This window comes from Amphiura filiformis, chromosome 6, assembly GCF_039555335.1.
Source record: "Amphiura filiformis chromosome 6, Afil_fr2py, whole genome shotgun sequence".
In the NCBI taxonomy this organism is placed as follows: Eukaryota; Metazoa; Echinodermata; class Ophiuroidea; order Amphilepidida; family Amphiuridae; genus Amphiura; species Amphiura filiformis.
This window is the reverse complement of record NC_092633.1, coordinates 57,017,934-57,031,447: the sequence shown is the minus strand read 5'-3', so window position 1 is coordinate 57,031,447 and position 13,514 is coordinate 57,017,934. Positions and strand designations below refer to the sequence as shown.

The 13,514-nt window shown below is 35.7% G+C and overlaps 1 protein-coding gene across 1 annotated transcript in view; it reads right to left on the bottom strand.

The window, feature by feature from the left end:
• Nucleotides 1-11,860, bottom strand: part of LOC140155698 (amine oxidase [flavin-containing] B-like) — a 48,783-nt gene extending 36,923 nt beyond the window's left edge. Inside the window, 2 exon segments of the mRNA XM_072178630.1 lie at nucleotides 3,425-3,519; nucleotides 11,608-11,860. Coding sequence (XP_072034731.1) covers nucleotides 3,425-3,519; nucleotides 11,608-11,656 — 144 coding nt within the window. The 5' untranslated portion in view covers nucleotides 11,657-11,860.
• Nucleotides 11,861-13,514: the final 1,654 nt, after the last annotated feature.

Below are 13,514 nucleotides of genomic sequence, written 5' to 3'. Positions count from 1 at the left end.
ACATGTTACTAATTCATGATAAGACTCGATTGCAGACACATGATAGTAAATTTGAAAGCCCAATTTTCGAGAAAAAAAAAATGCTTGCGCGACGTGGGGTGGGGATGTCTGAGGGGGGATGTGCCCCCTCAGAAGTTAGAAACTTTAGGAAAATGGAGACCCAATTGAAGCCAATTGGTGGACCATTTTGTCACTATTATTTTGTAAAATTTTAGTTTGAAAAAGCCTAAAATTTGCAAAAAGATGGCCCAATTGAAGCCATTTGTGGACAAGTTTAACTTTTATTGTCTGAATTATTGCTTTATAATTATGTACCCATAAAGTTGCGCACGCGGGTGTCAGAAGTGAGAAAATGATGCAAAATGAAGACCTAATGAAGCCATTTGGTGGACTATTTTTGCACTATTATTGTGTAAAATTTTAAGTTTGAAAAGGCCGAAAATTTGCAAAATGACGGCCCAATTGAAGCCATTCGTGGACAAGTTTTGACCTTTATAAATTACCCGGTATTGCTTTACATGTAAACATAAAGTTGTGCACGCAGAGATGTGCCCCCCTCAGAAGTGAGAAACTTTTGCAAAATGAAGACCAAATTGAAGCCATTTGGTGGACCATTTTGGCACTATTATTGTGTATTAGTTTGAAAAAGCCGAAAATATCAAATTTACTGAAATGACAAGCCAATTGAAGGCCATTTTTTCACTGTTATTTTATGAATTATTGGTTTAAACATCAAGTGGTGGGTGTTAAATACAGACACGAAAACGGGCAGTTTGTATACGCAGGGGATGTCTGAGGGGATGTACCCCCTGAGAAGTTTTAGAAATTTTGCAAAATGAACTTCCAATTGAAGCCATTTGGTGCATCATTTTTACACTATCATTGCTTTTTAAAACAAAAAAGGGCCCGAACTCAATTTGTAAAATTATAAATGTTACACTGACACTTTATAATAGCCTAATACTTCAGATTCGCAATTAAAGCATGCATGGATCGATGTTGAATTGAAGTCAGCACGGAGTTCGTCTTAATAGGCCTATATACTGACTTTGGTGACAATGTGACGGGCCCTACATATCGGCGAGCCCACCGTAATTTTCACATGCTTTTGGGAAGAGGACCCGCCTTCAAGCAAAATAATCACAGACCTAGGCCTATTAAGCCACTTGCAGTTCCGCCATTATGCACTATGTGCGGGGAGAGCCTCGAACTGGCAGCATACATGAATGGGAATTGAACCAGTCATATAACATTCTGTGTAAGGTTACGTAATTCTTCCTTTCATGTATGCTGCCAGTTCGAGGCTCTCCCAAGCATATAGTGCATAATGGCGGAACTGCAAGTAAGTGGCTAATAGGCTATAGATTGACCCGACTGTGATTTAGGCATGGGCAATTTAACCTAGTCCCTTCTCCTTTTCTCCCTTTTCTCTTCTTTTTTTCTCCTTTTCCTCTTTCTTGTCTCTTCTCTCCTTTCCTCTTTTTTTTTTTGGCTGAAAAGTGGTACGGCCATGGCCGTACCGGCCGTAGCGGTTCCGACGGGCCTGGTCTGCACTGTCTGCTCACTCAAAAAGCAGTATGGGCTAGTTGTGTTCCAATTGTGGATATTTACCCACCCATATTCCACACAGCACCAAACATGCATAAATCCACACTAAAGGGAGAATATTGATATTCTGACCTACACATATCAAGTTCAAGGCTCAATTCAAATGACTTGTACTCTTACAATAATTATAGAATTATGTGTATTTTATGTGAGGCTTTAAAGTGAAGGATAAGTCTATAAAATTGTCATCAGGTTTTTTCATGTGAGTAAATTAGCAAATAAGAAGAAAAATCACAGTTGAAAATAAATTATGCATATGGATTCAGTGATTTGTTCATCTGGAGGATCATAAAAATCATCAAAATTTAGATTTTGGCACATTTGTTAGTTCAGTGGTTCCGGAACTGGGGGGTCACCCCCAATAATTTTGGTTGCTATGGCAAAAATACCATTGGGCCAACCAATAATTTGAACGGTGCCATTGCCCCCCCCCCCCAATATTTAAAATCTTCTGGAGCCTCTGCGGTGTCATACATGTGCTAATATAACCTGTTAGTGGTGAAGCCGAAAGCTGTGTAATTAAAGACAAAATGAGAAATTTTACATGAATCTGTGAGAATTTAGCTACATGTATTTGAATGGGGCTTCAACTTTGTCAATACTGCTGTTGTTTTTTTGCTGAATTTTTCATTTACTCTTAGGCAATTTATAAACAATTGTTAATCTGAATTTTGATGATTTTGTATGATCGTCCGGATGAGCAAATCACTGTAAATATTATAGACAACACCAATATTGACTAGATTGAAAAATCTTGACCTTATATATAAAACATCACAGTCAGTTGTAGCACTTGCACATTCTCAACGCAGATCAAAGTAGGAACATGGACGTAGAACTTGACAATTGTACCAAAATCTTAGAATGCATTGCATTCTATGCATAGAAATACCAAGGCATGCACATGATCCAGATAGTTGGTTAGCTTTTGAATCTGCTGCGCTCTTATCTCAGTGCAAGAAATATAATTGGACCAATCAGAACTGTTGACCAGGGACAAGTGATTTGTGCGGAAAAAAATAGCCAATTGCGCGGAGATTGCGCGGAAAAAAAGTTCCGCGCAAATCACATGTCCCTGTTGTTGACTGACTAGTGTGTAGCCAGATGGTTTGTTCAGTGACAAAGGAGCACAAACCCAGCAAACACAAAATGTTCACAGATAACATTTAAATGTCAGATTATATAGGGCCTAAATAATAACATTCAAAAACTAGAATGTTATTCAAGTGTTGACAAAATATTTTGCAAAAATGTGTAAAAACATTTTCATATTCCCTAAAAACATTTTGAATAAACATTTTAAGAACATTTTTGTGTTTACTGCATGGGCGCTGGCTGGGAACGAGACTATTTGGCCCTACTATGATTATGTCTGCCCAGGGCTGAAGTAAGTTGCTTCCAATTCCTAGAATCTAGGTCTCAGGGAATCCTACAAAGCTGACACAGTAGCCCATAGCACTACTTTCGGGCTCTGTTGCTATACGCGCTCGATTGAACGTCTCTCGCGCTACGCGCTCGGTTCCTCGCGCTACGCTCGCTAAGTCCGTGAGGGCCACAGACTGCGGCTAAGTAGCCCACAGATCAATACATTGGTAAATGAATTCACAAGACGGGTGGAAGATGGGATTCTAGTTTATATACACAATCCCTCATGCCATGTAAAGGTTATATGTCTGGGGCAGGTTTGGGTTTGGGTGCTTGGATTTATTGGTGCTTAATTTTTTTTTACTCACCCATTAATACACACGTCTCTCTGAAGCCCCCCGCACTTTGTTAAAAATCATGTAAAATCAGCCGTTTGTTAGCTTATTCTTACCACCAATGTGCATGTACGTCCTCCTACACGATCTCTGGCTTCAAGAACCACTACATCTAGTCCTTCTTCATGGAGAAGTTTAGCAGCACTCAACCCTGAAATGAAAAGGAAGAAATAATGCAGTGGGGTGTTGAGTGACTTTGTGGCACAAGCCCCCTACTCCAGTCTTCAACAAACCAATGCATGACTAGGGGGGGGGGGGTGGTACTCAACTTTGGTTTGGGTATACTATATAGGAAGTGCCTCAGAGTATCGACTAAAATGGACCCATAGGGCCTCTTTATACAATTTTCTAAGAAAATCTGATCCATTTTTATACCATTGAAATGCCCAGTTGTTTGCCTAAAAACACAATTTTGCAACATTTTTTCGATAAAAAATATGAAATTTGGGCTCCAGATAGGTGAACAGTTCTGACTGGGGGCATTCCCCCCTGGTGCCGCCACTGTGTACATGTAATGGCTGTGTTAATTTTTATGCAGTGTTTATTTGAATTTCACTGCAATTCAATGTATATTGTTGTATTTTTTTCAAAAGTTTCCATATATACTGGGTCACCATGAGGAAATAACACAAATAATTTCCTTTGTACGTTTTCAATGACCCGAGTATGTATTCTGTAGCTATCAATTAAGTGCATTACAGGTATAGACCTACATAGGAATAGAAACATATGTCGGTCACAACACACATAGTGGTGTACATGCAGGAAAAATGCAAAATATGTTTCTGTGAAAAACATATTTGAAGAATATTCTACTATAAATAACATAGTCAGTACATTGCACTCTTCCTCGCAGTGGACCGATTCCATTTGAAATTGAAGTTAAAGGATTAAAATGTAACTTAAAAGGGCATTTCGTGATCCACAGCCTCATCCCCCACTTTTCTCAAAAAAAAGTTGAGATTTTTATATCACTGGAAACCTCTGGCTACATAATGTTTATGTACAAAATATTGCTTGCAGATTAATTCGTTTAGCAACGATATCGTGAAATTTGAATTTCGTTCTGGTGCACCAGAACGAAATTACAACGTATTGTCTATGGAGCAGTGTAATACACATAATCATGCATAACTCGCAAACGCAATATCGGAATCAACTGAAATTTTGGGAATATGCTTTTTTCGTGGATATGTACTGACAAATGTCATAAAAAGAGGATGATAGGATCACGAAATACTCCTTTAAATACTTAAAAGGACTAATTTTTATAGGATACCGGTATATCTAGCTCTTAACCTATGATACACCACTATGTGAAACAGAAGATTTGGGGGTTTTGGCAGCCCTCAAATTAAGGATCTGAAGGGGCACGGCAACTTTTTTAGGGCAAGTTGATAATTGCCTTGGATTTTCACTGAAAAGGCAAGGTTGTAATATTTCAAGGGGGCATCATGGCAACTTTTGAAAATTTGAGAAGGGCACCAAGGCAATTTCTCAAAAGTGAAAAAACAAACATGATAGATAGATGATTTTATAATGATGGGGCAGGGCTGGGGCACCGACAGCAACTTCATTAGAGGGCACGGCAAGTGACTGCCTTGGGTACAGGACATATTTTGAGGGCATTACGGCAGTGGGGATGGGCACCCACGGCAAAATGCCATGGGTGCCGTGTGTTAATTCGAGGGCTGGATTTTGGCATGTTTTAGAAGCACGTAGGCCACTATTCATGTATGTGAAACAGAGCATAGTGTCTTTTTGTACCACATCATTTGTCATTATGTGAAATGGAAGATTTGGGGTTTTCGGCTCGTTTCTGTAGCATATGCCACATTATTGACGGATGCTGCTGATTTTGTACCTAAATGTCATCAAATCCGATTTCTCATAGTGGCGCATGTTGATCGTACATCAGTTTGTGAAACACAAGATATTGTTTTCTTACAGAATTGTTAATATAGGTCAATTAATTAAAGTTATTAATTAATTAAGTATTTCTTACTTGGTGTATTTAAAACCGTCATAACAATGACCAAAGTCACCCTACGCCACTATGTGTTGGGACCAACGATATGATGAAACTAAATGGAATGCCTTGTTCTTTCAATGTATTTGCAGTCATCAAAAATTTCAAAATTCTTTACTATCCACTGTAAATCCCCAGTTGTAACACTTTTTAACATGTTATGCATTTAGCCAAATTATTATTATTGTCTACATACCTTTTGGTTTCATATTTTGAAACCTATTCTCCTACACAAGACAAATTAAAAATAAAATCAACACCATCCCTTTGGTTTTCTTTTGGATGTGTGATGTGTAGGAGAATAGGTTTCAAAATATCAAACCTTTTTCTGAAAAGATACATAAAGATACTGATAAAAATATTGGCTAAATGCCGAAAATGTTTAAAAGTGTTACAGCTAGGGATTCACAGTGCACAATATGGAACAGGGATCACAGACTCATACAATCACATATCACATGTAGAAACTTACAAATGCAAACAAATATAGGTAGAAAATACAATAATATTTATTTCAAAATCATTTGAAAATGGCTTTATTATAGTGAACTTCAAAAATAAAAAGTGTGGCCTGCACAGTTTTTCAGTGGTTATTTCTGGCCTGGCAAGTTAAATCTTGTATTCGACCTAATTAGCAATCTGTATCTTTACATGCAGACTTCTCTTTGTTGCTAATAAATATTAGACTTATGTAGCTCACAGTAATGTGTGGCGGTGGGGGTGTCATTTTGCAGCAAAAAATGATTGGGCAGATCACTTATAGCAGAATTAGTTATCAATGGCCAATTTGGCTACTGTCATGTATTTTTTTTAAAGTTGATACTTTCAAAGATTTTAAAGAGATTTTTTCATCCATTTCCAGCCTGTGGTACATACAGATGAATTGGTGTTGATACAAGAAAACAAGAAGCGTAACTTGATTCTATCCTAAATGCTACAGTTGCACCTGTTTATTTTCTGTGTGCTGATTCTATCTCAAATAGAATATTTCAAGCATTAAGGGATCTGGAATGAGCGTTTTGAGCGTTTCAACAGTATTTTTTGTGGGACATGAGAGCACATCAGACATATCGAATTGCATTCTGAATACGAAGAATGTCTTTCTGATATCAAATAATTTTCATTTTTTGAAATTCACGATATGATATTAATTTTATGACAAATTATTAAAATTTGATATTTTTCACATCTTTGATATATAACAGTCCTCGAAGTAATTTTTATAAATTTAATGATATATTCTTAAAGTGTATGTAGCTGGGAGAAAAAGCCGACGATCAATTGAAAATGTTGACCTTTCATATTGAAGATATGGATTTTTTCCCCAAAAGACCCAATTTTTTTTGGTGTTTTGGGAAAAAAATCCATATCTTTAATACGAAAGGTCAAAATTTTCAATTGATCGTCGGCTTTTCATCCCACCTACATACACAATAAGTACATATTATCAGATTTATAAAGTTTACTTAGAGTACTGTTAAATATCAAAAATATCAATTTTTAATCATTTGCCATAAAATGTGTATTATATTGCAAATTTCAAAAATCAAAATTATTTGATATCAGAAGGACATTCTTCGTATTCAGAATGCAATTCGATATGTCTGATGTGCTCTAATGTCCCACAATAAATACTGTCCAAACGCTCATACCCCACCCTTAACCCTTTACATCGCGTACTACAAAATACTACTGCAGCTGAAAGCAATCACCCTATGTCATATGGATTCTTTGGCTGGGCCAGCGATGAACACCAATACTGGTGGGCGACCTAGTGTGTGGCATGCGAGGGGTCTCTGGTTCCAATCCAACCCCCAACTTCTTGTTCATCTTCTCTCTTTATTCATTACTTTTTTCTCTTTCATTAAGGGAAGGGGTATGAACGTTTGGACAATATTTATTGTGAGACATTACAGCACATCAGACATATCGAATTGCATTCTGAATACGAAGAATGTCCTTCTGATATCAAATAATTTTGATTTTTTGAAATTTGCAACATAATACACATTTTATGGCAAATCATTAAAAATTGATATTTTTGATATTTTTCAGTACTCGAAGTAAACTTTATAAATCTGATGATTTATACTTAAAGTGTATGTACGTGGGATGAAAAACCGAAGATCAATTGAAAATTTTGACCTTTCGTATTGAAGATGTGGATTTTTTCCCCAAAACACCAAAACAATTTAGGTTTGTCAGCTTGATCGTCAGCTTTTCCTCCCAGCTACATACACTTTAAAATATATCATTAGATTTATAAAATTTACTTCGAGGACTGTTATATATGAAAAATTTGAAAAATATCAAATTTTAATAATTTGTCATAAAATTTGTATTATATCTTGAATTTCAAAACATGAAAATTATTTGATATCAGAAAGACATGTTTCGTATTCAGAATGCAATTCGATACGTCTGAGGTGCTCTCATGTCCCACAAAAAATACTGTCAAAACGCTCATTCCAGATCCCTTAAACACGTCAAAATTGTAAATGAGCAAGAAGGGTGAGGGGTTGTTGGTAGGTCTGCACATCTTCCAGACAAAAATTGTAGTAATTTTACTGAATATCTGCATGTCTGTTGTTAGTTTCCGTGTTCCTTCAAATTTTATTTTACTATATTCTTTCACACAAATAATGAAATTGAAATTGGTAATAAATGTCAGGAAGGTTTACAAAATCCCATACATTTTAGGCTGAAATAGGGCGGCAAAATGACAGAAACATCACCTAGAGATATTTCTTGACCATTTAACCATATTGACCTCTATATAGGACACTATAGACGCATTGCTGCGAATTGCGATAATATAACAAAGTTGCTCCGTTTTCCTACAATTTAGTGCAAACACAACATATTTGGTTGGTTCCAACTAGGTGTAAGTTAGGACAATTGCAATAAGCTGTAAACATTACAAATATGCCAGGTTTCAAATAGTTATTTAAAAGGTAGTATCAAATTAGATGTATCTTGGCTTGTTTAAATAGAACCCGCACTGACCAGTCTTTTCAACTTGAGTTTCATTATAAATTAAAGCAAATCTTTTCAACACAGTAAAAATGGTGCAACTTTTCAGATTGCAACAAATTTCATCACAGATACTTAAACTTCATTCAGTTATTATTTCTCCATTGTTTCAATTTCTTTTTACTCTAGTTTGGTGTCATATTGCAGAGCTCATCACAAATTTCTTAGCACTTTTTTAGTGCTGAGTGCTGGCATTACAAAATCCCTCAGCTCTTGTGCCACATGCTCAAAGGCTGCCTAGCAACCATGCCATGAATTGGAACCAGTTCTACATGTTCCTATCAATTTAATTAATTGTATGAGGACTCATACATTCTAGCTGAGAGTGTAGCGGATCTTCAAAATGCTCTAAATTCCCTTTAAAATTATTGCAAAACATGGGATCTAACGATAAATGCATCTGTGACCAAAATTGTTATTTTCTCACGTGGGAAAACTAGGCGAAAACCTAAATTTATTTTTGAAAATGATGAAATCCAAGTTTGTGATGACTATACATATCTGGGCACTTTTAACTTCAATGGAAAATTTAAAAAGGCAATCAACATGATCAATAAACAAGTTACTCAGGCCAAAGGATACTTTGCTTCTACTACCAGTCCATATTACTTCCAAATTGTTTAATAATTTAGTTTTTCCAATTTTACTTTATGGCAAGACTCCTTGGAGTAAAACCAATTGCATGATTTACGAGGAAGTTGGAAAGTTTAAACTTCACAGCATAAATTGCAAAAAGAGTGGTCAATTTCTGGAGCAGATAAGATCATAAATATTACTTTCGACTTAATAGCTTCATAAAGGTTCTAGATGAGAAAAATTCCAACAACTTCAGTTGGATTGGTAAGGTCAAAGATTTGCTTGACCAATGTGGTTTTAGATTAGTTTGGTTAGCGCAGGCATTGGACTCAATGATATTGACAAGCAAGTCTGGTTAATGGAGGTTTTCAATGACAAGTTGTGCATTGCAAAAAGAGTGGTCAATTTCTGGAGCAGATAAGGCCGGGGGGCACTCAACTTTGGAAGTGACGGGTATGTGCCTACCGGAGTCGCCAAGTAGGGGCCTATCGGGTACAAAGAGATATTTAAAAAAAGGGGTCATTGGGTACAAACAAAATAAAAAAGGGGGTCATTGGGTACAATATTTTGAAAAAAGGGGGTCATCGAGTATAAGATTTTTAAAAAAGGGTCATCGGGTAGAAAATTTTGAAAAAATGGAGCAAAATTTTGAAAATTTCGCATAATTTTGAAAAAATGAAGCAAAATTTGACAGTTTCGCATTTTTGTTGCATTTTGATGATGCTATTCTAGAAAAAAGGGGTCATTGGGTAGCCGCAACCAAAAAAAGGGGTCATTGGGTAGCCGCAACTAAAAAAAAGGGGGGTCATCGGGTATGGCTTTAAAAAAAAGGGGGTCATCGGGTATAGTCGACTTCAAAAGAGGGGGCCTATTGACAGGCACATACCGTCACTTCCTAAGTTGAGTGCCTCCCCCCCGGGAGATAAGGTCATAAATATTACTGAACTTTATAGCTTATTTTAAGGTTCTACATGAGAAAAATTCCAACAAATAGAGTTTTCAAAGTAGATCATTCATTTGAACAATATCTCTTAAACCTAGATTAAAACTTTGTTATAAGATGTAGTAACATTAGACTGTAGTAACATTAGACTGTCAAATAACAAATATGGATTTAATATAAATGATGATAATGATAAAATCTGTCATTTGTGCCAGGAAGCTGCAATTGTTTAGCTGCAATTCTTTTTAGATAGAGCTAGATGCATTAGTGCATACTTTTCATCCAAATATTTAAAAAAATGTTAGAACTTTTAAACTCAAAAACATCACTGTGCTAAAGAATCTTTGTAAATTTATCCAAGTTCTGGATGTAAAGTTAACTGAAATATCAGGTAACTTTCTTCTTTATTTTTATTTAAATTTAAAGTGTGTTTCTTTTTAATATTAATCTGTCTGTACATACTAAAATAGTTGAATATTACATTTTATATTCTATATAAGTAAAAATTTTAAAATGTTAATCATAATTTGCTAAGCACCATTGCTACTATGACAAAGAGCTCTTTATTATCATATTTTTCCTCAGAGCTCTCTATGCTTTACATAATGTACTTTGTATCTCTCATACCCCGGAAGGGGTCGCTAGAGATTGAAATAAAACTATCTATACAACGTGGTGATGATTGACAATTTTATCTACATTATAATTTTTTTCTTTGTTGCTGCTGCTGTTGTATGAGGAAGCTAAATGTTATGTTCAAAAACTTGTTGCAAAAAATAATGATACTAGTTTTACACAAATAGTTTAACGCTACAATTGTGTTGGGACTGAAAGCTCACTTTTGGTATTTAATATCACATTCATTTCCTGTTTAGCTCACATTTGCTGCATATGTGCCATGCAATTTGGTTCAAGGAAATACTGACAGTATCAGCCCAGCAAACATAAAAATGTTATCACATTTATAAACATGTTTTAAACATGTTTTGAATAAAATTGTTTAATATTATTTAAATGTTGGATGATATGAACATAAAATCGTTAAAACCCCAAATACAATGACATTTTAACAATGTTATGAAAATGTTAGTAATATATTTTAGCCATACATTTTTGAAAATTATTTTGTCAACCCAAAGAGGAAGTATTGTAGAATAGAAAAAAAAACAAAAAACAAAACAAACAAAAACAACAACAGCAAAAACACAAACAAAACAACTCTGGTCACGGAGGTAGCCAACATCTGTTTTTGTGCAGTATCTATTAGGGTACCAGCAATTAGGGGGCTGAATAAATTATTTTTGTTTTTATTTGGCCTAAACAATAAAACTTTTTTATCCAAACATATCCAAAAAATAAAAACCCTTCCTGGAATGGAATGTATAGATTAAGCCTGGTCCCATCAGGACCCAAGCGTGTCTCCACACGGAGCCACCGTTTAAACAAACAAACAAACACAAAAGCCAAATTTTGGCTTTTTATTATTGTTTGTATTTGTACAGAAGATACATTGCACCAATGTATGCATTGTACATCTGTATTCAGCTAGCTGAGCCGAGTTAAATTTAATAGCATTAGATGTACTGTAGCACTGGCTATATTGGGTGGCACTATGCAAATGCACACAATGCAAATAAATAAAATATCTTTTTACTCACCACTGATTCCAGCACCAACAATAACAACATCTTTCCTAGTAGCAGTCATGGTGATACGAAAATCACAGCTTTTATTCAGTTTGATGCAGGATATATGCAGCAAGCTTAACTTTGTGTTTCACCATACATGTATAGCCTACCCAGAGTTGACCCAGTCTCAATTACTATCAAACAGTAAACACATAGCCCTGCATGTGACCTTTTCTCCTTGATATTGATTCCTTTACTTACTCTTTGCCACTACCCTGGAATACTAGTAATGCACAAACATATGGGCAGGCAGGCTATAAAATAGCTGGTGGCGCAGTTCAGTTACAGTTCAATGACAAGCTGTTGATTCAAATTAGGGTTTCAAAGATTAAGAGTCCAACCTACATTGTACCCAGCCACATCAAGGGATAACAGGAGTCATAATGCTTTTCAGTTTTTAATAGCCATAAACTGATAAACAAAATAATGCAGGTGGCGGTGCCAGGGGGGAGGCATGGGGAGAAATGCCCCCAGTAGAAACTCTTGCCCCCCCCCCCTGTTTCCCCCAGTAAATATAAAACCCAAAATTACGAAAATTTCCACTTTTTATGGCAATTTTGAGCAATTGCGCCCCCCTCAATGCCCCCCGAAAAAAATTCCCCGCACCGCTACTGGCTGTCTACGATCTATGTGCATGTAATAACATGTAAACCTATAATAGTTATAGCATTTTACACTTACAATGCACTATGCACTCATAGCCCCGCTCATAGCACTGCAAACTCATTCATAAAATAAGTTCTGATAAATTTCAGGAATAAATCAATAGGTACAGCTTACGTAAAATTTAGCCTTAAATTGAGGGCACCCCAGATAAAAGTGGTTATCACACATCAGCGGTATAAACAGCCATAATATCTAGCCTTGGGATCTTCTATAAAGAAACCATACCATTCCTCTTGTGTGTCAGCATTGTCTCAATATTTTACTGCAAACACCGCTATGTCATACTCCCCTTCAACCCGCCCGTCAGTCACTTGGGTGCTTTAGCAATAATAGTTATTAACACGCTGAAATAGAAGTAACAATTGGGAATTCCCACACATTAACCAATGTAAACAATAAAAAAAATGTGAAAAAATGAGTTGCACTTCATAATCTATGGATAAACTCGATCTCTTTATTCTTGAAAGCCTTTGATACTGAAGGTAATTTAATGAAATATTGCACTAATTATTGTGATATGCTATAGTTTTTACAACACTACCGTATAGCTGCAGTTGCCTTTTGTTCTTACATACCAGCATAATCATGACTATAATAGAAAGGATAGAATTTTTTATGATCTCCCATACCAGCATATGACTTTTAATTACAGTTACACCTATTTTATGTGATAGTGACATTTGATTTCAGTGTTATTCAAAAACGCTGCTTTTTGTGATGCGCTGGTATGCTAGAACAGCATTGAATAGCTATATTTAGTATAGCATCACATTAATTGCTATCTTCAGTAGATAGCATCACATTAATTACTATCTTTAGTAGATAGCATCACAATAATTGCTATATTAGTAGATAGCATCACACTTATTGCTATCTTTGGTAGATAACATCACACAAATTACTATCTTCAGTAGATAGCAGCTGGCCTCCTTTTATAGATGTACAGCAGGCTAGATGTGCAGCTGGGCTGCTTTTTTGCCTGCTCTGCTTTTTTGCATAGTTTTTATTTGTTTAATTTTTAAGTTAAATTCATATTTTGTATATTGATAAGTTTGGTACTTTTTATAAATGCTGTATTATTTTCATTATTATGTCCATGGTGCCTAGAGGCCGCTTGGTGTGCATGGTGCGCTTTTAATAAATTTCTTCTTCTTCTTCTTCTTTTTATTATTATTATAGCATAACATTAATTACTATCTTTAGTAGATAGC